Source organism: Trachymyrmex septentrionalis, unplaced genomic scaffold (assembly GCF_001594115.1).
Source record: "Trachymyrmex septentrionalis isolate Tsep2-gDNA-1 unplaced genomic scaffold, Tsep1.0 scaffold32, whole genome shotgun sequence".
In the NCBI taxonomy this organism is placed as follows: Eukaryota; Metazoa; Arthropoda; class Insecta; order Hymenoptera; family Formicidae; genus Trachymyrmex; species Trachymyrmex septentrionalis.
In genome coordinates this window covers 3,462,695-3,485,059 of record NW_017305485.1, presented here as the reverse complement: position 1 = coordinate 3,485,059, position 22,365 = coordinate 3,462,695, and the positions used below count along the sequence as shown (strand labels likewise).

General features: G+C 34.4%; 7 protein-coding genes across 8 annotated transcripts in view; 3 read left to right on the top strand and 4 right to left on the bottom strand.

Moving 5' to 3' along the window:
* Positions 1–572, bottom strand: part of LOC108750025 (bursicon) — a 4,319-nt gene extending 3,747 nt beyond the window's left edge. Inside the window, exons 1-2 of the mRNA XM_018489198.1 lie at positions 516–572; positions 229–395 (exon numbers count right to left, since the gene is read on the bottom strand). Coding sequence (XP_018344700.1) covers positions 229–395; positions 516–552 — 204 coding nt within the window. The 5' untranslated portion in view covers positions 553–572. The remainder of the gene's footprint in view (positions 1–228; positions 396–515) is intronic.
* LOC108750021 (zinc finger CCCH domain-containing protein 10-like) lies at positions 319–14,313 on the top strand. Its single transcript, XM_018489194.1, has 4 exons — positions 319–404; positions 12,431–13,090; positions 13,195–13,489; positions 13,587–14,313. The coding sequence occupies exons 2-4, from the start codon at positions 12,522–12,524 to the stop codon at positions 14,058–14,060; spliced, it is 1,338 nt and encodes a 445-aa protein (XP_018344696.1). The 5' UTR covers positions 319–404; positions 12,431–12,521; the 3' UTR covers positions 14,061–14,313.
* On the bottom strand, positions 2,473–3,534 carry LOC108750024 (partner of bursicon). Its single transcript, XM_018489197.1, has 2 exons — positions 2,805–3,534; positions 2,473–2,718 (listed from the first exon to the last, which is right to left on the bottom strand). The coding sequence occupies exons 1-2, from the start codon at positions 3,051–3,053 to the stop codon at positions 2,548–2,550; spliced, it is 420 nt and encodes a 139-aa protein (XP_018344699.1). The 5' UTR covers positions 3,054–3,534; the 3' UTR covers positions 2,473–2,547.
* On the bottom strand, positions 3,571–6,974 carry LOC108750023 (G patch domain-containing protein 11). 2 transcript variants are annotated; one of them, XM_018489196.1, is made up of 3 exons: positions 6,897–6,974; positions 4,945–5,205; positions 3,571–4,130 (listed from the first exon to the last, which is right to left on the bottom strand). In XM_018489196.1, exons 2-3 carry the CDS (start codon positions 5,156–5,158, stop codon positions 3,610–3,612), a joined length of 735 nt encoding a protein of 244 aa, XP_018344698.1. In that variant the 5' UTR covers positions 5,159–5,205; positions 6,897–6,974; the 3' UTR covers positions 3,571–3,609. The 2 variants fall into 2 exon arrangements, with proteins under 2 accessions (XP_018344698.1, XP_018344697.1); XM_018489195.1 differs by lacking the exon at positions 6,897–6,974 and adding an exon at positions 5,281–5,375.
* On the top strand, positions 7,949–11,107 carry LOC108750020 (sarcolemmal membrane-associated protein). Its single transcript, XM_018489193.1, has one exon. The coding sequence runs from the start codon at positions 8,069–8,071 to the stop codon at positions 10,529–10,531; it is 2,463 nt and encodes an 820-aa protein (XP_018344695.1). The 5' UTR covers positions 7,949–8,068; the 3' UTR covers positions 10,532–11,107.
* Positions 14,314–15,579: 1,266 nt separating the features above from the next.
* LOC108749886 (dephospho-CoA kinase) lies at positions 15,580–18,832 on the bottom strand. Its single transcript, XM_018488896.1, has 3 exons — positions 18,497–18,832; positions 17,820–18,111; positions 15,580–17,286 (listed from the first exon to the last, which is right to left on the bottom strand). Exons 1-3 carry the CDS (start codon positions 18,606–18,608, stop codon positions 16,983–16,985), a joined length of 708 nt encoding a protein of 235 aa, XP_018344398.1. The 5' UTR covers positions 18,609–18,832; the 3' UTR covers positions 15,580–16,982.
* A 122-nt stretch (positions 18,833–18,954) lies between these two features.
* LOC108749963 overlaps positions 18,955–22,365 on the top strand; it is a 4,396-nt gene continuing 985 nt past the window's right edge. The window contains exons 1-7 of the mRNA XM_018489072.1: positions 18,955–19,148; positions 19,492–19,731; positions 20,451–20,608; positions 20,695–20,842; positions 20,940–21,366; positions 21,494–21,648; positions 22,088–22,327. Coding sequence (XP_018344574.1) covers positions 19,097–19,148; positions 19,492–19,731; positions 20,451–20,608; positions 20,695–20,842; positions 20,940–21,366; positions 21,494–21,648; positions 22,088–22,327 — 1,420 coding nt within the window. The 5' untranslated portion in view covers positions 18,955–19,096. The remainder of the gene's footprint in view (positions 19,149–19,491; positions 19,732–20,450; positions 20,609–20,694; positions 20,843–20,939; positions 21,367–21,493; positions 21,649–22,087; positions 22,328–22,365) is intronic.

The following is a 22,365-nucleotide window of genomic DNA, read 5'->3' as shown; positions in this document are numbered from 1 at the left end:
ACTCTAAACTGCAATAGTATTAAAAATTAAATTGACAAGCAATTTAATAATGATGCTAACAAGCATCTTTAAAATCTTGTAAATAATTTATTGCGAAAAATATTGTCTCTCTACATACATAGGCCAATAGTTAAAGCATCTTAAGACATTACTTAAACGGGGGCTTAAAATAAGAACTATGAATATGAACACTACCGGATTATGAATACTAGTCTTGATGTTCCTTACCTGCAGATAACTACTGCATCGTCCTCTACACGCATAACTGGGAATCGGCTTCGGGACACAGCCTGGATATTGAAGGAAGTGTATCACACGCGTCGCCTGACACTCATCGACTCCAACAATTGCTTCTGTAGCTCCGTATAGCAAGCATATCAGCAATCCATTGATCACTGTGTATGGTAAGTACAAAAAATACTGTATTATTATAACATCTATTTTACTTGCAATTTGCAAGAAATACAACTGAGGAAATTAATTTTATTTTACAAATATACTGTTAGCTTATTTACCAAAGTAACGAAAGAGCTTGCTTCTCAAACGGTACATTGCCTTCTCTTCCTGGCACCTTACTGTGCTTATAGGTCCTATGTCGCAAGCTTTTATACACCATAGGTGGTCGTATTTTTCCCTTTCTTCTATTATATTTTAGCAGTGTTATATATTAGAAAATCTACGTATATAAATGTATAAAGAACGTACATGAGAAAATGCTTCCTACATGTTCGCTAAATTTATATATACAGTACTTGAACTAGAGCTTGTTAATTAAATTTTATTTCATAATTTTATTTTAAAATTGTTATATATATGTAATATTTTTATGTGGTAAAAATAATCGTATTCACTTGTGACCAAATATTTGCACAGTTTTGTGCACACAATTTAAAAATTATGTAAATTTTCAGTAGCAAAGATAAGAATCGATTTATAAATAATAGAGAAGGTTAAATATTATTATGTAAAATATTTCCATATATATTTAGTTTGAAGAATATTTAAACTAGAATATTTAAAAAAGAATAATTAAAAGAAAGAAATTAAAAAAAAAATAATTAAATCAGTATCTAATTCTCTTAAATGCATTTTTACTTAATTTTGTTGCAACAATATTTTGATTTTGAACTAAGTTTTCTGAAGATGTTTACAATTTCGAAAATTAAAAGCTTTGTGAGATTAAATTTGTGAGCATTTATAATATGCTTTATTTTAATATTTATAATGCTTTAAGCAATAATATATAATGACTAATCTATGAATATACTGTAGAAAATATTTACTATAGCACTTACACATACATGTGTATAAGTTAATAAAAATGCCGAAATAAGACAGACTTTAAAAAATTAAGCCGTTTAATTTTGTCTATATTATTGAAAATCTTATTAATTTTGATCCTATTATGATCAACTGATTTGACTTATATCACTTTGTCTTGATGGAGTTAGTAGTTAAGTTCCTTAAGTATCTATTATCGAAAACAAAATTTAAAAAAAATTGAACCGCTTCTAAGAAATATTGCGGACGGACAAACCAACGGATGGACTAGATCTATATTGTGAAATTATATTATAAAGTAATTTGCTCCGCTGCACTATTTAATAAAGCTTTTTTTATATTACATAGTAAATATTTTAAGTAAGTTTAATAAATATTTTAAAGCGAAATATCTTGTATTGAAAACTGGAACAATTTTCTTCTCCTCAATTTTCTAAATTTTTCTTTTAACGTTAGCTATTAAAGGTGCCTTTTTAAAGGTGCTGATACTCGATGCTCATTTTTGGCGTTAAAATAAGTCACATGATAAAAATTGACAAATATCAAGCGTCAACGTGACTTATTTTGACGTTGAAAATAAACGTTGAGCGATAGCATGAAAAGGTATCTTAAGAATTGAAAACTCAAAAAGTTTAATTGCTCCAAAAATGCAAATGTATACTATTTATGACGTACACTAGCGTTTTTATTAAAGGAAAATTGTTATTTTTCAATATTTCACTTTTCAATATTTATATATTATAGCCCGTATTCAGAACATTTTATTGATAAATGCGCGCTGTTATTTCTGAAATCCCAATAATACATATAACGTGAATGATATGCTAAATGTGCTCCAACATTATAAACGAATACGGGCCTATATGTAACAAATATTCTATACATATAACCGATACGTAAATAAAGAATTGTGAAACAAGTATTAAATTTTTATTTAAATGATATATATTTATCTTAAAGTATGCAACACTATACAGGATTAAATTATATACATGTATGTATAAATATATTTAAAGAAAATTAACTTTTGAGGAGTTTTGTATTTATCATCACATGTAGAAATATATATATATATTTTTTAGAAGAGCTGTATAATTGGGGCTACAAGTAAATTCACACCACATAAATGCATCGGAAATACTATTTATTTTTACCGTCATTACAATATAATAATTTCTTTTCTATCTGTTGATATAACTGTTATATATAATTGTTGCAATTCACTGCTGAGAAAATGTATAATTTATATTTCAAGTTGTTGCTGTCTTATCTCGCGAAGTCGCCGCACTTTATACATTTACATTCGGCGGGTTCCCGTATCTTGATTTCCATTGCCTCGTCATCCGTGCCTATCAATTTGATCCCATCCGCGTCGTAGCAATGATTTAAGATGACAAATCTTTCCTTCAGATAACTCTCACGGCAACAGTAGCACTCCTGTATGTGTTATAAAAAAAGATAATTAAAGGCAATATATTTCTTATACGTCTTCCTTTGCGCGAGACGACCACATGATATTATACCTTTGAGAAACCCGTAGTAGTGACGACGCTCGGCTGTACTTGCGAGTTACAGAATCCTTCGCATTTCGTGACCGATACATCACCGCTGCATGTTCTTCTCAGACGTGCTAATTCATCATATTCGTCTTTAGTGATGCGTATTTCCGATTGTAGAGTCTCGCAACTTTCGTCATCTACTTCGGTTATTTCAGCATCGCTGATTGTAACGTAAACCATGAGAACTAGCAGAGACTTTGGAGCTACCAACATTATAATATTGTTTTTATCGATATATTTAACAAACAAACACCGTAGAAGTTTCCAGGTAAAATGAAAGGACAGAGAATCAAACAAACGCTTTTATAGGTAATTTTTCACCCCTCTTCCTCGTCGTCTATAAAAGCCAAAGGTCGTAATGATCCCCTGCTGCTTTAATAGTAGTTCAATCGAAAAAGGGTGAGGAAGTAAAGACTCTCCTGTTCGTAGTAGTTGCTCAGTACTCGATTTTTTTCTCGTCAGGAATATTGCTTTTTCAATGTTTTGCATTATATCCGCTAATGGGGTTTTTATGTCTCGTGTATCACATAATGGAATTGACTATATATTTAAGTAATGTAATTTTATCTAGGATTCTTTCGTTTGTGTGTTTATCATGTTTTGAGGTATACGCTCAACAAGATTAGAGAATGTTTTTAGTGAAAAACAGTATGTCCAAAATGTATTTTGTGTGTGTGTGTGTGTATGGTTATATAATATCACTTTTCTAATATAATATAAATATAATATTATTTAAGTCATTATAAAAATAATATTCTATTTAACGTATTCAATGATCGTTTCTTGTACTTCCCGGACAGTTATCTCTTAAATCGTCTTCATCATTGAATTTCATTCCGCACCAGATACAGTAAAAGTATTTTTTTCTTAAATATTTAGTAAGAATGTCAAGTTTTTCTAAATTACTGAGAACTTGGTCATCTTCGATATCGTCATCAGTATCATCATCTTCTTTCTCTTCTTTATTCTCTACCCAAAACCATGACTCTTCAGGTTTTTCAACGTTTTCTTTAGTGTCCAATTCTTGACACACCTTTTGACTTTTGTACAAATCGATCTTCTGCAGCTGCTCTGCCTTTTCTTGGGCTAACCTGTTACGGAAATCTCTGGTATCCATATTATTTAATTTTGCATTTGTATTCTTAGGTTTATATGTATCTTTCTTTAATGTTTTGCCTAGACCTTGTCTATCCGCTTTCACTTCCACAGAAATTGGTTCAGTCATTCCTGATTGAGTCTTGCCTATACCTTGACCAGGTTTGTACCCCATTTTCATCAACATTTCAAAACCTAAAAATAAAATAAATAATTATTTACCATTTGGAGACTCTATGAAAAAGTCTGGTCAAGGAATTTTGTTAAAATTCTATGAGAGAGAAAGATACATACTTATTCCCTATATATATATATACTATTTCACTTTATGCTCTATTGTCTCTTTTTTTTTACTTAATTTAAATTTTATTTTACTTAATTACTTAACTTTAATTAAGATTATAGGGTGAAACAGTATACTCTCATAGTTAGTCTCACTCTGTATTCTTAATTAAAGTATAAGTTAAAGTGAAATAGTCTGTGTGTGTGTACAGAGAAGTAATAAAATTATTATAAAGGACATATAAGAGTCGATTTAATAATACTGTAAAAAAATTATTAAATTATTATATATATACACACAATATTATAAATTAATACTTTCAATTTTTTTACATTCAGTATTGCTAAATCGACTCTTATATGCCCTTTATTATTATTTTATTGTTTTTAAAATTAAGAGTTCTATAATTATTTTACATGATTTATACAGAGAAGTATATATACTACAATATATTTCTCACAGGATTTTGACAAAATTGCTTGTGGCCAGACTCTAATACAGTCTCTAATGCCAAATTAGCATTTTTTTTACATTCTTATCACATTGCAAATTTATCTGTTTGATTATATATTTTTCACAACTTGAAAATTATAAAAATGAATAAATTTATTAAAGTATTTATAACTTCATTGATCAATTTTTAATAAATTTGCTTACTTTTGTAATTTTTATCAAGTCATGTGGTACACAATCTATTCCTACATATAATATATACAAAATGTAGACCTTTATTTGTACTAGTAATAGCAGATGACAAGCCTTCCTCCCTTTTTTCTGCTTCGACTACATGTATTGACTTATTCCTAGATTGAATTTCAGCCTTTTTCTTCATTAATGCAAATTCTCTTTTATCAGAACGTCTGTGTATAAGACTCGACGAGACATTTCGTTCGGTATCTTGTAGAAATTTATCAGACATATAATCTTCATCGTCTGACATTGTTCGAAGCGAAATTGATTATTTATAGGAAAGTTTTACGTGAACCACTGGAAACGGAATAATAGATTTTGTCACAAGATATGCAGTGATGGCGATTATTATCTTAATCACAAATATAACACCTCAGAAATTCTCTCGCGATAACGTCGACGATCCAAGCTTTCGAATATTTATATTCGCTTGTAAAAATACTTTTTTTCTACGAGACACAACGTTCAACACGCTCTTTTTTTTTTTTAGGTTATGTTTGAACTTGAAAGGTTATATTCTCTATGTTGGAAAAGTCGATTCCTGTAAATTTTCAGACTATTTTCTTTCCGACGAAAAACTCGCGTTTAATAATTTAAATTAAAATAAATTATACGATTAAAAATTGTTCTATTTATTATACAACTTTTTTATAATTAACATATAACGCATTTTTTTTTTAATTCTGAGAATGATTTCTTTTTTGTTTATATTATACCTATATGCATTAATATGTACGAAGTCATTTTATAACAAAAAATATATAATTTATAATAATTTGTTTTTATTTAAAAACATTGTCAAGTTCGCAGCGATGTTTTTTTGCACGTCATAATGAACGTATGTTGTTATATAAGCTTCCATATAAAAGGTGTTAGGTAGCTTATAATTATGATGCAAAAAGAGGGAATCAATGTATCTTGTGTATCTTGAAACGAGATGCAAATTACAAAAGTGAATGAATTCATCGTGTATTGACCAATGAAATTATAAATATTCTAAAGCCTGTTCTACAATGTGCTTTTTGTTTTCTATTTCTTACTTATGCTATTTTTTTACAACTTGTCTTTTTGCTTCTTATCGAGTTTTTTGTTTTATATCGCCCGAGATAAAGTTAACGAACTTCGAAAAAAACAAGAAATATATGTAGCAAGAAATACAATTGTCGATAAAACGGTTGCAAAGGGAGAAAAAAGCAAGAGACAGGAAACAAAGAGCATATTGTAGAATATAGGCTTAATGAATTTGCTCACTTTTGTAATTTTTCACCTCATTTCAAATTTTAAAATAATCGATCCTCAAAACGTAACATCGCACTTTTTGCATTTATCATTCTTTACTTTGCATTCTCTTCTCCAACGCCTAAATATATATTTATCTCACTTTACATGCAAAAATTTTTGGAGATTACAAGAAACGCGAAGAGACCTAATGAGCTGAATATAATTTAAGGAGGTTCTTGATGAAGTTTCATTTGATGAAACATAAGACAAGTCTACAATATACATATAATACAAAAGTTAATAATATTAATAATATCTAGAAAAAATTTTATTGATTTTTGCCGTATCATTTTGATGATATTTAATTATTTATAAATTTATAGAATTTTACATCACAAATTGATGATATAACCTTATTCTGTAGTTATTCTCTTTTCAATTGAAACACTTCCATATGAGACAGCAATTTAAAAATAGTTATAATTATAAAGTAAACACTTGAGTTTGTTCTCGTAAAGTTTCATTTAAACTGGCCGTACAGTTTACAAGAAATTTATATTCTTCAATGAAAAAAGCTAGAATATATGTCAAATGGAAGATGTGTGTACATCAAATGGGCATCTCACAACTTTTGTCATTTTAAAAATATTTAGTAACATAAAATCAACAACAATTATGTATATAATGGCATATGATATTTCAGTAATCTTTTTATTTCGTTATTTTAATTATTTTACATATTATTATGACTAAATTTGTCTACTGACCAGGAAGTAGCGTGAGAATCTCCTTAAAGCAAAGCATTTCTTATTAGCGTAAATCTAATAAAAGCGTCTTTATAAAATTCAAGGCCAATTTCTGATTGCTCACAAATGTCGTCATCACTTTGAACGACTTGTTCTAATAATTATATTACTTTTTTCTCCGGATGTTGGCTATCAGCACATATGGCTGGTGCCAGGTAGGTAAAGTAGATATTCCGCATCGCTTGCCCTTCCCCTCTCACGTGGTTCGTGTGCGGGGAACAGTGGAACACGGAACTGGAACGGCTAGGGGGGGGGGAGGACTATCTGTCGGACACGAGGAACAGCGAACCATTGTATTTTCACAGAGAAGTCCGTACGTTGTTGTCCGTGCTTGATATTTTCCGTTTCGAAGGTAGGAGTCGGTGGTGTAGTGCCGTGACTGGTTCATCCCGGTCGTCACGCCCGCGGCAACGTCGCCGACGCCGCGTGTCCCGGTCTCGCGACCGACGGGCCAGGCTGGCGTGAACAGAGCCGCCACGGGTCGGGGAGAGCGTAACCCACGTTCACGCCTGCGAGAAGACGTCGCGACGGTGGGACGTGCGTGTTTTCGCTGACCCTATTTTCATTCTGGAGGCTCCTCGCCGGACGCGACGTCGATTAGGAGGTCGGTCGACTATTCGCCGAACGGCTGTTTCTGGAAACCGGAGCACCGCGTTCGAGCCATTCGCTGATCGAAGGAGGAAGAGGAGAGGCAGAGAGGGAGAGAAGAGATAGGAAGAGAGAAAGAGAGGGAGTGTGAGAATTTCTCGACGAAAATATAAGGGAGGAGGTGCTGCGGGAGAGCGACGGGCGGTGAAGTGAGTATTTCATTGAGGAAGAAAAATATGACGGATACGATGTCGTCATGCCTCGTCGTGTCGGCCGATAGATCCCGAGAGGTCACGTCGGGATCCTCGTGACCAGGCTCCGAGGAACGTGCTCGCGTATTCGATACACGTTTGACGTGAAGCGAAGCGAAGTCCACGATCTCGCTACGTCAGATCTAGCTCTGTCGTAGGTACAGTGCCGTCGGTTACAGTACATCCTCGAGGTTGATAATTTTTCCCACCGACGGGATTGCAACTCGGCTCGATTTACGGTACGTGAAAGGGACTCTTCCTCGAATTCGCTCGGATTTACCATTCATCTCGGCTATGGTTGTAGCTAGCAGCGGTGGTTGGGTACAAAATGCCAGTTCGCCCGCTGGGCAGAACAATTCCAATGTGAGTCAGAACAACAACACGTCGAACAACAACCACAACAATAACAACTACCGTAGAAATACAATATTAAAAAATTCAAACGTAACGATAAAGATGACTGCGAAAGGCGTGCTGATTTGCCGGGACAATTCCCATCCCTTCCTGGAGCGCACACTGACGTTGGAACAGCCGATGAAGATCGGCCGTTCGGTGGCCAGGGCGAGAGCTGCGACGAACAACGCGATCTTCGATTGCAAAGTGTTGTCCAGGAATCACGCCCTACTCTGGTACTCCTCCGGTAAGTTTTACCTGCAGGACACGTGCAGCAGCAACGGCACGTTTGTGAATAATCAAAGACTAAGCGCTTCTGGGCTGGAGTCAACGCCCAAGGAGGTATGCTCCGGGGACATAGTGCAATTTGGCGTGGACGTTGTAGAGAATACGAAGAAGGTCACCCACGGGTGTATAGTCGCGACCTTGAAGCTGTATCTACCAGATGGAAAGGAGGCTAAAGCCAGTCTCAGCACTTCTGTCAGTTCGCCCGCTGGGAACGTATCCCTGGAGGATCTTTACAAGCTCAATCAGATAATGCAGGAGGCATCGAGGCGGGAGAAAGCCTTGTATTCTAAACTGGGCTACTTGCAACAGCTAGTGGAGAATACCCGGAAAGCTGCCAATCAATCGTGGAAGGCATTGATCACGGAGGATCGTCTATTGTCATGGGTGATGACTGTGGAGAATCAACTGACAGTGTATTCTAAGAATTATACTGAGGATAAGATCAGAAACGAGCTTGCGAAGCTTCAGGATGAAAAGGCGCAGTATCAGAATGCTGCCAAGGAGGCGTTGCAGAAGGTCTTGCAGGAGAAACTGGAGGTCACTCAGAGATTGGTACAGTTGGAAGGACGTTTGAACGAAACGGAGGAGGAGTGCCAGAGTTTGCATAACGTAGCCAAGTATACTCAAACGGAGCTTCAGGAGCTCAGCGCGAAATACACGGAGGCGCAGAAGAAGCTCCAGGAGACCACCAACAAGCTCATGGAGAGCGAAGAGAAGGTGAAGGATGTGCTGCTCGGTGCGGAGCAAGAGAAACGGGATCTTTCGAAACGGCTCGAGGATCAGTCGAAAATTGAGAAGAATCTACGGGCGAGGTTGCACGATTCGCGATTAGATTCCGTTAATATCTATAAGCAAATCACCGCTTTAAGAAATTACGCACAGACTCTGCAAGATATGAATTTAAAGCTCGAAGTCGGTGAGAATTTTGACTCGAAAGGCGAGGATCCCATAGAAGCCATAAACGCTATCCTTAACAAATTGAATTCCATTCATGTCGATAATATGGATGTGGACAGTGAGATTAATTTTTATTTCAACAAGAGCGAGCAGGATAATCAGTTTAATTCGTCAGATGTCGATCCGAAGCTGAAGTCCGATTTATCTTTTACCAAAGATCAGATAGACGATCTGCAAACAGCCGACGATAGTCTCACGGAATATATTCTGCCACCGTCGTTATCCAGGCGAACTTTAGTCAATGGAAATCTGGGCAATTTGGACAACGGCGATACTAACGGAGACTCCGACACAAACTCGGAAGCGACCGATGACGCGAGCAGTGTTACAAATGATGATACAAGTGAGAAGAGCGTTATAGAGAATAAGAAGGAAGAGCTGGACACAGTGGGACAAGAGTCCATGCAGACATTTGTGCCCTGCAAGATGGAGGTGCGATTCGCGAACACTGAAAACGATCAACAATCGGAAGTACATCACGAGCCAATAAAACAAATTGCCAAAGACGATGAAGTGGAAATTTCGATGGGAGCAGATATCTCTATAGACACCGAGGATGCGTTAGACAGTTCTATCGTTGACCCTGTGATAGATAAGGTCGACAAACAAGATCAGCAACAGGATAATAATATCGTGCCGGAGTGTGAAGAGCGCACGGAAGGAGATTACGTTAAGACTTTAAAACCCATTACGAAGAACGATACCATACAGCAAGCCTTTCATTCCAGGGACTACATCCTGCAGACGTTGATCGGTTCTCTGGATTCGTTAAGAGGCGAGGATAGCCTGGAGGCGCGGCAGATAGTACAACGAGAACTGGAGGAGTTGAAGGACTGGCTGATTCGCGAGCCGAACGAGATTGTCATCGACAGGCTGAAGGAGCTGTATTACCGCGCGAAGAACGAGGCGCAACGGATGCAGGAAGTCAACGAGGAACTGGTTATAGTGAAAGAGAAGTACAACGCGTTTGTCGAGGAGAAAGCGGAGCTCTCGAAGAAATACATGTCCCTCAAATCACAGTGCGGTGATCTGCTCAGTACAACTTATACCGTGCCAATACACTACGTGGCACCTATCGTGATCATACTGGTGTGGATGCTGTTGGAGAGAATATTCTAATCACGTCTCTCTCCCCTGCCATCAAACATTCTTTTCTGTACATATAGCACGCGCTACGACAAATGTTTTAGTCTTTCCACTTCTCTTCATTCTTTTACAATATCGACTGTAATTGATTGTAAATTATGTTAAGCTTATCCGTTTCGTCGTTTGGAAACGACCATATCGAACACAATTTAATGTTTTTTATACAAACAATCGTTAAGAATTGTGTGTACATATATATATATATTTGTTTAATTTTCCGAATCGAATCTCGGGGTTAAAAATAAGGAGTTTCTCGTTAAATAAAGTGCGATGTTAAGCACAGAATGTGTCGCGTTAATGCGCCTTACAAAAGGGAGGAGCAAGATCAAAGACGAGGAAAAAATTGTTTATTGAATGTATATGTATGTATATCTTGAGCACAGAAGCTCGACTTACGCTCTCTGAGGAGTAAAAGTAACTGGAGAAAATGTAGGCACGATACCACGTAAAATGTTCAACATGCTGCCAAGCTGCTGAGTATCATATCTCATAATATGGCTCAATTTTATAATATATCATATTTTTTTTCCGTTGCATATTAATTTGTTTGAAAATGATATGTTTTTTCCATAGCGTATTCTAAAGATTAAAATATGTAGCCTTTACTAGAATTTTTTTCGAGAATACTCTTTTTCATATCGCGTCTCAAAATAAAAAACACAACGCACACGTATTCTCATTTTCAATTGTTCCATACTTTCTTCGTACATACATTTGTATATAAATAATTGTAGAAAGTGAATTTGCGCGCGAAACGATACATAACTCATTGTACTCATCTCATTCGAATCAAGTAACACGCTTCTTCTTTAAGTTCTTGTTGAGGGCGATTCGAAAAGTTGAGAGCGATCTTTGCAGGGGAGTGAGAGAGAGAGAGAGAGAGAGAGAGAGAGAGAGAGAGGAAGAGAGAGAATTGATCATCACGTATATATTAGCATGCGTATATTATATATATTGCGTTAATCTCGCGTCTTTTTTCTGATCATAAATCCATCATTGTCAAGCGAAAATTTGATCTTAGTCTTGCGGCGAATCTTGGGCCCTCTAACTTTGTTGCACAATAATACTTTAATTTTTCTTCTTTCGTACGTATAAATATTTGGGTAGCATGACAATAGACACACAAGAGCATATCTGTTTGAGCGACCTAAATGAACTAATAAGCGGATACGTATGTATTTACTTCTCGAAAGTGAATTTCTCAGCACTTAGTAACCGTTCTATCGATCCTACCTTGGAATGGCCTTGATATCGTCTAAATAACGTCTTAAAGCGAGAAGATCCAATATAATCGTAGTTTTCTATATTAATTCTTTTGATACGAAACATAATGGGAAATTGACAGTATTTTCTTAATTCGTTAGTTTAGTTTAGAGAGTGCCATGTCTACTATATCGCATTAGATAGTGGATCATTATGTGTCGCGGCGAACTAGAATGTACGTGACATTTTCCAAAAAAGTTAATGCCGCAAGCCGGTCGCTCGCTCGTTTAGGCGAGCTCACTTTCTTGGCAGATCAAGCGTATATATCAAATTATCAAAGTACATATAATAAATAAAAAAAAATGCTGTACATAATAATGTTGATATAATCTTACTACCGATGTAATAGCCATTATACGAAAAGGGGAAATAAAAACTAACTTAATTAATTAAAGAGGAGTATGGCAAGTTTCTTGTACTCTCAACACCCATTCCACATCCATCTGTCAGTCTGTAGAAATTAAAAAGTAAAATATATGAGATTTTAAATGTAAATCACTGGCTTATCACAAGTACATCGTATTTAGCGTGATACAAGTTTCCTTCCTGGAAGCTAATAATATCGTTATACGCCTTTAATCCATCATCTCTTTTTTTTTTTTTATTCAGGGACGCGCGTATTAGCCACGCTTAGCCAGTTCGTCGATCAATCAAGGGTACAACGATAATCTCGCCGACGTGCGATCGCTATGTGCCACCGATGAAAAAATTGAAGGTGAAATTGGAAAGCAGCGAAACATCAGGGATATCAACGGGGCATCAACAGGCGATCGGGATGGCGGGCGGATTGAATGCGACTGATAGTACCGATCCCGCTAGTCGGATTTGTCGAGACTTTCTGAGAAATGTCTGTCACCGCGGAAAGCGTTGCAAGTACCTTCATGAGCGTTCCGAGGACGATCCCGTGGAGGAATATACCTTCTGCCATGACTTCCAGAATGGCAAGTGTAGCTGGCCAGGCTGCAAGTTCCTGCATTGCACGGAGAGCGAGGAGAAGCGTTTCAGGGCAACCGGTGAACTGCCGCCTCACGTCCTCAATCGATCCAAGATCTGCAACAATGACAAGTCGGATCCGTTTTGCAAGGATTTTCTGAAGGGCAGCTGTCAAAGGGTGAATTGCAAGTTCAGGCATATGAAGAAGGAGGAACCGCAGCATAATCTAATATCGCCGTCGCTTCATAACGCGTCCAGGCCGCAACACAACTTCAATGGCACTAGCAACGGCGGTGGTGTCGGTGGCGATGGACGCAGATACGAAGAGGACAGAAAGTAAGCATCGTAATTGAGTCTATAGATTTTTTTTTTTCTCTTATACAGAAACTTATAACATCGTAATAATTTTGTCTCTTTTCTCTTTGTTTCATCAATGGCAGCTTTCACTGGCAACTGCAGGATCATCATAACAATTTGATCGCTAACAACGGTGGTTACAACACGTCGCATCCAGCCGATTACATCGGACCGCCGGAGCCGAAGAGGCGATTAGTATCAGGCGAAGCGGTTGTACACTTCGAAGCCTCTCCAATCGTAGGTCAGCAGCATGCGACTCAGCCGACAGTCACGCCAAGTTATTATTATCCCGTGATACCGCGTAACGAAGCACGAGCCATTGTACTGGAGGATGAGAATGCATTGTTGAGAAAGAAGATAGAAGAGTTAAAGAAGCAGGTATGTCAGAGAAAGAAAAAAGAAAGAAAAAGATAAATAAAAACATTTGAAATATCGATTTTGCTTCTAACTGTATATACGCTTTATCTTGCTCCAGGTTAGCGATTTGACGGCGACGAACGAGTTTCTGTTGGACCAAAATGCCCAATTGAGAATGTCGGGCAAGCGAACCGCGAACGTAACGGCTGTAACGGTCCCGGCAGTCACGATTACGAATACGGTTCCGCCGTCGCAAGCTCCGACACCTCAACAAATGGTCAACGCAGCCGTGGCAGCGGGTACTCTTCGAACAGTCACCGCCAGCGTGGCTACTGTTCCTGTGAGCATCGCGACCGTAGCACCCGTCTCTATCGCGGCGGTTTCTATGGCACCAGTTTCGATACCACCACCGATCGTCACCATGGCTCAACAAACTATCTCGATGAGCGGCTCCGGGCCTCCTCAGGCAACTAATCAACAACCACCGAACACGCAACAACCCGCCAGTTTACCTTTGTCAATATCTGGCGCGACCGCGCCTCTCGTCTCTTACCCTATTATGACGCAAGAACTTAGGCCTGTCTTGCAATAAATGCGTCATGAGAATAGGAAAAACTTTTATTTCTGATAGAGGATATATATGTACACATATACGATGTACTACCTACTCGGCTATGTAGGCGAATCAAGGATCATAATGTGCATCCATTTTCCTCTATGTGAAATTGTACTTCCCTTACAAGTACACTCGAAAGTACACACAGAAGATAGAAACCAGCGGCTGTGGGATGATGCAGTGTATCACCGTAGTAAATAGATACATTTATATTGATGTAATATTCATCATCTCTTCAAATCTTTTTACATTCTATTTCATTCTATTTTTGTGCAAAGATTGAATCATAAAGAAAACAATTATTTAATTTAAAATCATTATTTGATTACATCATTTTTCTTTCATCTCTTTGTGTGTGTGTTCGAATATGTAAAATATAATTACTTTCTCTCTGTGAATAGCGCGATAAGAATATACGATAATATACAATTACGCAATAACAACCGTCGATAATATCGACAACTATATATGTTCAAAGTGTGTATAATTGTAGAATAACAGGAATGACAATCTATAATTACGAGATATAATTACGTCATGACATTATGTTCCTTTAACTCTTTTCTTTTATTTGCGTTATATATATCATATGTATTATCATATTAATCTCATCTCTGTGTAAAGATAAATTGGAGAATAGTAACAGGCAGATAAGAGCACCGACGAAAAAATTGTAAAATAAGGGAATATAATTAAGGGATATCTCTTAAATAATACGTTAACGTAAGTACAAAGAAGTTTAGAAGAAAGAATATAAATGTAATATATTTAAAAAAAAGATATCTAATATAGAGAAAAGGTTCGTGCTTTATTGGTCCAGATTTGCAGAATCTTACTATTCCGTATGGGATATTGTACCTAACATATTCCATTGCCCCTTTATTTACCAAGAGTAATTTTGTACTTCTACTTTAATTAAGAAAATTGGTTTTATATATATATATATATTTATATATATATATTTCCATTAAATAATATTTTAATTAAGTACTTATGGAATTCTTTGCTAGTTTCTATAATTTACTTAAATAAGCAGCTTTTTATTAGAATGATTAAGTAATTTTAAATTTACATTTATATCAACATGAATGTATTAATTACTTATGATATTATAGGAAATTACAGTGTGTAAAAAAATGCGCTGTACACTAAATGGGTATGCATCTGATTTTAAATCATATTGTTAATCACGACTCGATATTTGTATATATTTTGCGATAGTTAACATAAGAAATTGAGCACTATGTACTCGCGTATTTTATATATGCATACAAATGTATAATCTTTTACGTATAAATTTATGTTAAAAAGCACTTTATTAAAAAAAAAAAAAGACGAACGTGATTTTTATCCTCAAATACTTGCAAATGCGAAATATCTATGTGACTAACAAAGTTGTTGCAAATTTCAGTTTTTCATTATCGATTAAATAAAAAAATTTTTTAAAGATGCTATCTTAGAGAAAAGTCTAACAACAGTAATATATATTACCCGTTTTTTATTTATATTTATCGTTACATAACTGTTTGCATCTAATTTGATAAATGCATTGTTAATTACCCAACTCATTTACAATCGCATTTTTATAGACGATAAAAAAGTACCTTGTAGCGCTAATTGTTATCATAACAATTGTACTGTTGAGCTGTTTGATCGAGTGCTCACTAAGTATCTCTTTTGGCGAATTTGATTGGAAGCACTAGTGTGCACTGGTATATAAAAATATTAAAGCCATTGTACATTGATTTAATTTAAGTATAAAAGTGAAGAGCGCGAGTGTAGTGTAGCAGATAGCGTATTGATCTGATATACTAAAGATCCTTGGTAGAACTGAAAAATTTTTATACACTTGCCTTCCTCTCGGAACGGTAAACCATCGAGTAGTATATTTGCCTATCTGACATTCCTTCCTACCAAAAATTTACCATTCGGAATCAGCGTTTAAACTATAGGTCCCCCCCATATACGTTGTGTACAATCAATGTGCGCGCAAAGGTATATGAGAGGGAAGCGCCTACATACTGAGATAGTGTATGGCACTTGAAGAAGAATAAAAGTGAGTAAATATTTCGAATTATAAAATACAATATATTTTATCTAATAGTACGATAAAATGTATTGAGTATCTCAAGATTTAATCGATTTCTATGTTACGTATAAACATATCTTTAAGTTATTTTGTGTACGACGGCTTTAATGTGCACCAGTGCATACTGCCAATCGAATTCATTATTTGTTTTATGTTTCTTTTATTCTATCAGATCAAGCTCTGGTTTATATACTCTACAATATGGATTTTTTATTGCATAAAATATACATATATAAGACACATCATGCGTCTCGTTCACGTACACACAATTCTTTACATATCCCTTTACTCCATCATTAGCTCTATTATTGCAATTAAAATTTTATTTTATACAAGAGCAATTATTTGTAACAGAATATAATTGCAGCCTGTGCATCATAGTATACTTGCATAAAAATCTTTTTTCTATAGAATAAAAAAAATTAAATTTATTACACAACATAATGGTTACATTCAACAGAGAAAGCAGTTTAGCAATTGTAATAAAATTTTGCAACATGACTGGTTTATATATTTAAATCCATCGAGAGAGAAACTAAGAGCAAGATCAATATTAAAGAATTTTTACAATAGTTGCAAAGTTGCTTTCTCTGCTGAATGATTCGTTCAACAAATGTAATTGCAATCCGCATAAATGTATACATTAAGATAGACGACTTAATTTCGTCTTAATAATTATCTATTTTATGAAAATTTCAATTTTGCGAATGCTGCTGTATAAAATTAAAAAAATCACACTTGGCTTTATCACGTGACTACGATTTACAGAGAACGTTTGTTTCCGAACTAAATAATTTTGATAGAAAATTTCATGTTGCAGTAGATAGAGATTTCGAACTTCTATTCTTTAACCAATACGCGCCAGCTAACAGTACAGTACAACAAAACCCGACTAAAAGACGCAATTTCCAATGATGCTTGGAGGATCGTAATACATTAATTACTTTCACGGTCTGTTCCCTCGTATCTCTTACACTGCCCGAATTCTCAATTACAAAATTTGCCATCTCTGCTTTTTTTTCCAAGGACATTTGTGCAGCTATTCTTAATTTCGCTTTAGCTTCTGTAAATCCAGTTCGTTCCATTAATCGTTGTAGCTGAAGGTCTTCTTCACTGAAAGCCATAAGTCATAGAGGATCAATTTATAAATATTTAAAAAACCACAAAATTCTTTTCATATATTCTTCCAACTTAGAATATAAGATATTATTTTAGCTAAAATAAAACGGATAATACTTTTAAATGCCGTCAATTCTTTAAAAATAAAACTGGAGCAAATTGGTTAGATTGTATTTGAAATTGGTTGGAATAAAAATTAAAAACACTTAGGATGATGTATAACTTTAAAAAAAAACTAATATCGAAAGAAAAGAAAACTTAAAGACGAAACATAGACCTTTGCATAATGCATAGAGCATAAGAAAATCAATCAATCAGAATTTTTTATTTGATAAAAAGGAAAGAAATTAAGAACTTTGATGAGTTCATTTTTTATGCATTATGCATTCTGTGTCCTTAATCGGATTTTTTTTTACTTTACAAGTTAGCTGCCTTTCTTTATTAATTTCAAATAATTAAATCAGAGTGTACGAATTTTTGTCACATTCTTTAAGAGTACCTCATTGGTGATTGAAATCCATACGTACCATGTTACAACTATAATTTTGTACAAGTAATTCAACATGTGTCCTGTCTCAAAAAGCAATGGTAGATCCATAACTATGAACGGATGACCTTGTAAAAAGTATTTGATAGTCTGCCAATATATTTCTTTGTATATATCAGGATGCGTTATAGCATTGAGTTTTTTTCTCTTTTCGACATCGTTAAATATTAAATCCCCAAGTTTCGTTCTATCTAAATATTCGGTATCCAAAAACACATCTGGACCAAATTCCTCTTGTATTTTATGCCATGCTGGTTTTCCTGGTTCAACAACTGGAAACATAAACACTATTTTTTGACACTATAACGAATATTTGATGTTGCAATTGATTTATCAGTAAATACTTTAAATTCTTGGCAAATTTTATCTTACAGCTTATTAATATTTCAATTATACAAATTACTGCACAGTTAAACTTGACATTTGCTTCCATTATGCAACTACAATTTACAGTGTTAAATGGATTTCATGTTGCTAAAGAAAAATATAGATATGTAATAACATTTAGAAAAAAATATTATTATATATATATACATTTTATAATATATATTATAAAACAACATAAAATATGTATATGTATGTCATTCAAAATTTGAGAACACATATATATCTGTCGGCGACGACAGGGCAGACAGGGTAAAAAACAATACTCCTAACCTTTTCGAGCAATTACATCGGCATCTATAATAGGAATGCCATGCTCTCGAAAAACAGCAGCGACTGTGCTTTTTCCAGTGGCAATGCCACCAGTCAATCCAACTAAATACATTTCAAAAAATGTAATTTTTACACAATAAATACGAATGAATCAGCTGCACTTAACAACTCTGTTAGTGATGTCAGCATTATTCACATCGAATTAAGCTACCCGCACTACTCCTCTACTCTTGCATTACTGAAACATTTATAGATTATTGAATACAAAGTATGAAATTATTTAAATCTATCCTGCGAAAGAGAAAAATATCGGAAGAAAAAAGAATTTAATCCAAAGCTTTTCCTATCTCTCACTCTAGAGTTAGCTGCTTTTCTTTTATTATATTTTTTTTAACTCTATCACAACAAAGTACAGAAAAGTGTAGATGTTGATGAGAACGCGCTTGAAGTATACGTCAGAACTTGAAGTAGCTTTAAAACTGCACTTAATAGTACTGGGCGTGTGTTTTAGGTTTGCCTCAAATTTATTAATCATCACAACTTACAACCACACAATCGAATTTTTTACTTTATTTTCGTCCCTTCAAATGATATAGCACGATGAAATGCTGGTTATGTATATTCTCTCTCGTAACGTGCCTTGTATGGCATGGTAAGTTTTTATAAATTTCTACGAAGTGAAGTCAAGTATGTGCAAGCATAAATTACGATATTTTTCCACTTGATTAAGTTTAAAAACTTAATATCTCGTCGTATTATATTTACATTTTGTTTATTCCTAAGTTATACTTTTATATTTTAAGTCTAAGTGAGTCCAAGTAAGTTAGAGTAAATTTGAGAGATTTCATGTATGCTGAATTCATTAAAAATTTAATTAACTATTTTATACGGTAAAATTTTTTTTTACGTTTATATATATTTATTAATAAATAATAGATTATACAGATAAAAGAGATAATTGCATATATTAATGCTAATAAAATATTATCTGACAGTTGCAGGTCAGAGGGGCTGCCAAATTCCACCGACCATCAGGGGATCTTGGTTTTCATGGGAATCCAAGAGTACCGTAACAGAAATAAACGCTAACAGTATGACTGGACGAGGCATATGTGTAAACATGTTAGAAGAATATCACGTTAATTACACATTCGTGTTTCGAGATTTGTATAAAAGCTGTTATCACTGTGTAAAACTGCTTGTCAGAACAATAAATGTCTTGGAAAAGTTGGAAGGCAAGTGACGAATGGATCTGTTAATTTAAAAAAATTATAGATATAGTGAGTGCAAAAAGTATTCATGCAAAGATTTTTTAAAAAGACTTTATTTTTAATAAGTAAACATTAATTAGCAATTTATTAACGAAGAATAAAATAGACTGTATTATATTTGTTAAAATTATTTTATCTAAAGAGATATGTATTAAAATATATTATCTTAAAAATGAGCAAAAATAAAAAATTGTGTTATTTAATGTACAAAAAGTATTCGTACAATTGAAAAATTTAACTTCAGGAATATATCAAATTTTTTTATTTATATGTGTGTGTGAAATAGCATACTTATTATATAAAATTGCTAATTAAAATTTATTTTTTACAGTAAGGCTTCTTTTATAAAAATTTCCCTCGTACAAATACTTTTTGCACTCACTAACAGTTTATTAGCTCATTGCATAGAAGGGACTTGGTTTACAAATAATGTCTTAACCATACACATTCATATCTTATAAATTAATAGCTAACTACTATTTTTGACTAGCATATCTATATTGTCTTGTATATCTACTCTTTTTTATTACATAATTCATCTACTTATCATAGTCTTTAACACCTATTGCATTAACATTGTTTATATTATTATCACATTGTTTACTCCAGTTCAAATTATGTAGCAATATATAAATACATAATCCACGAGTATATATGTTATCAGTCATAATATCTTATTGCAGTGACTTGTGTGAATTTGCCCTCTGGAGTAGAACCCACTGTGGATAATGTCTGTACAGGTTTAAACGCGAATCAATACTTGATAACATTATTCTCTGAGAATTACGTGCCTGTGAATTGCAGATCTTCTCTGGAAGGAGTTTGGCAGTTTGCTTATCAAGTAAGATAAGAAAATCGTTATAGAATTATTTATGCCTTTATTGTATAACAAAAATGCTTATCTATATATTATCATTATTATTTCAGAATCGCTTTAGATTTACGGGAGAATGCAATCATCCAGACGCACAAATCAGATCTTGTCAGACAGCGGGATCCCAGTTTCTTATAACCAATCAAAAATTTAATATCACTTACAAACACTGTCCTGGAATGGAAAATACCAACGACGGGTGTAAGTAGACTCTTTTTTTCCTTTTGATAAATGCTTCTAAACTTGTGAAGTATATTTTTATATACATTTGATATACAAATGCCGTTTTTTTTTTCAGTGGTAGAATACAGTTGCTTGGGCGATTGGTTCGTCGATAAGAATCATTTCTTCGCTGTAGCAAATACCAAGGAGTCACGGAAGGATGAAAAGTATAGATGCTTCTTAAAGAATCGTGATGACGATTTGTACATCGGTGTTTCGATAACCGCTGAATGTAATACTCTCAATACCGTTGAAAAAAGTCCTGAACGTTTGCGGATCACGCCAGTTAAGGCTGAAGTAGTCGAACCCGGTTGTCGATTACCTGAGGATATGTCCGGAGATTGGATAAACACTGCTAATATCGACGCAGATATTTTTATTAATGAAACGCACATTATCGAAACTTGGTATCCTGATGTAGCGCGTTTTCGAAGAACGGTTTACGTTTGTCGTGAACAAAGAGATTCAAGAGTAATGATGGCGAGATTGACCGTTGATGGATGGTACGTTTATCAGATTGTTTGTAAGAAAAATCTTTTTAATTGACGTAAAATTCAGCGAGTTTATTAAAATTCTTATACATATATTATAAAGATACATACTTAGATGTTAATTGAGATACATTTACAGCCAAAAAGACTACGTTTGTTTCGATTTCGTGCCGCGACATCACAATATTATCCGATACAGACGTGGAGTCGCTGTGATAAAAGATGATTTCCATACGGTGTGTTCTTGGGTGCAATTTCCTAACAAGGAAGCGTGGAAGTACGATCTGTTTTTAGGTATAATCATAATATAAAGTTAACGTTTGACCGATATTCATAATTGGTTTTTAATTGCAAGATCTTAAGTATAGTCTTAGAATGTCATAAGTCAAAAAATTCAATTACAAAGCCGTATTAGTATTTTAAGACATTATTTAGCAGGATTTTGAAATAAGAATGTACTATGGCCGGTATTCTTAGTCAGTTCTTATACTATACTTAAAATCTTAAGTACACAGTCTTAAATTAATCTTAAGTACTTAATCTTAACTTAATCTTAAGTACAATTTTAAGATGTCAATAACCGTAAATATTAAGAACCGTATTAATATCTTAAGACATTATTTAAAATGAGTTTGAAATGAGAACGGAATATCGATCTATGAATACGAGTTGTATTTCCGGTAGAGTAATCAATCACATTATATTAATTTTAATTTTTTCTTAATTTTATTAGCAAAAAATCCCGTTCCAATACGCTGTCCGATAGCCGGTAAATTTATGTTCCATCAAAAAGGAGATGTTCTATTTGAGACTAGAATTATAGGCGGCGTCACTAAATCCCCGCGACCAAATATTTATTGCAAACAGAATATATCCGACTTTTCGGTTTGCGATAACGATCAAAAGGAGATCGCTATTGACGAAACATACTGCTTGTCTGTGGATCACTTAGGAAAACCGGTTGATATTTATAGTGAGTTTTATTGATATTTTGTATATCCATCTATCTTA

What these genes read in the sequence shown, in the direction of transcription:
- LOC108750020 (XM_018489193.1), top strand. Translation starts at nt 8,069, where the DNA reads ATGGTTGTAGCTAGCAGCGGTGGTTGGGTACAAAATGCCAGTTCGCCC.
- LOC108750021 (XM_018489194.1), top strand. Translation starts at nt 12,522, where the DNA reads ATGAAAAAATTGAAGGTGAAATTGGAAAGCAGCGAAACATCAGGGATA. An exon ending in AGATACGAAGAGGACAGAAA is followed by an intron (nt 13,091 to 13,194) that starts GTAAGCATCGTA and finishes CATCAATGGCAG; the next exon opens with CTTTCACTGGCAACTGCAGG. An exon ending in TAGAAGAGTTAAAGAAGCAG is followed by an intron (nt 13,490 to 13,586) that starts GTATGTCAGAGA and finishes ATCTTGCTCCAG; the next exon opens with GTTAGCGATTTGACGGCGAC.
- LOC108749886 (XM_018488896.1), bottom strand. Translation starts at nt 18,608, where the DNA reads ATGTATTTAGTTGGATTGACTGGTGGCATTGCCACTGGAAAAAGCACA. An exon ending in CGATGTAATTGCTCGAAAAG is followed by an intron (nt 18,112 to 18,496) that starts GTTAGGAGTATT and finishes TTATGTTTCCAG; the next exon opens with TTGTTGAACCAGGAAAACCA. An exon ending in AAAATTATAGTTGTAACATG is followed by an intron (nt 17,287 to 17,819) that starts GTACGTATGGAT and finishes TATGGCTTTCAG; the next exon opens with TGAAGAAGACCTTCAGCTAC.
- LOC108750024 (XM_018489197.1), bottom strand. Translation starts at nt 3,053, where the DNA reads ATGTTGGTAGCTCCAAAGTCTCTGCTAGTTCTCATGGTTTACGTTACA. An exon ending in CTACTACGGGTTTCTCAAAG is followed by an intron (nt 2,719 to 2,804) that starts GTATAATATCAT and finishes TAACACATACAG; the next exon opens with GAGTGCTACTGTTGCCGTGA.
- LOC108750023 (XM_018489196.1), bottom strand. Translation starts at nt 5,158, where the DNA reads ATGTCAGACGATGAAGATTATATGTCTGATAAATTTCTACAAGATACC. An exon ending in TATTACTAGTACAAATAAAG is followed by an intron (nt 4,131 to 4,944) that starts GTCTACATTTTG and finishes TTTTATTTTTAG; the next exon opens with GTTTTGAAATGTTGATGAAA.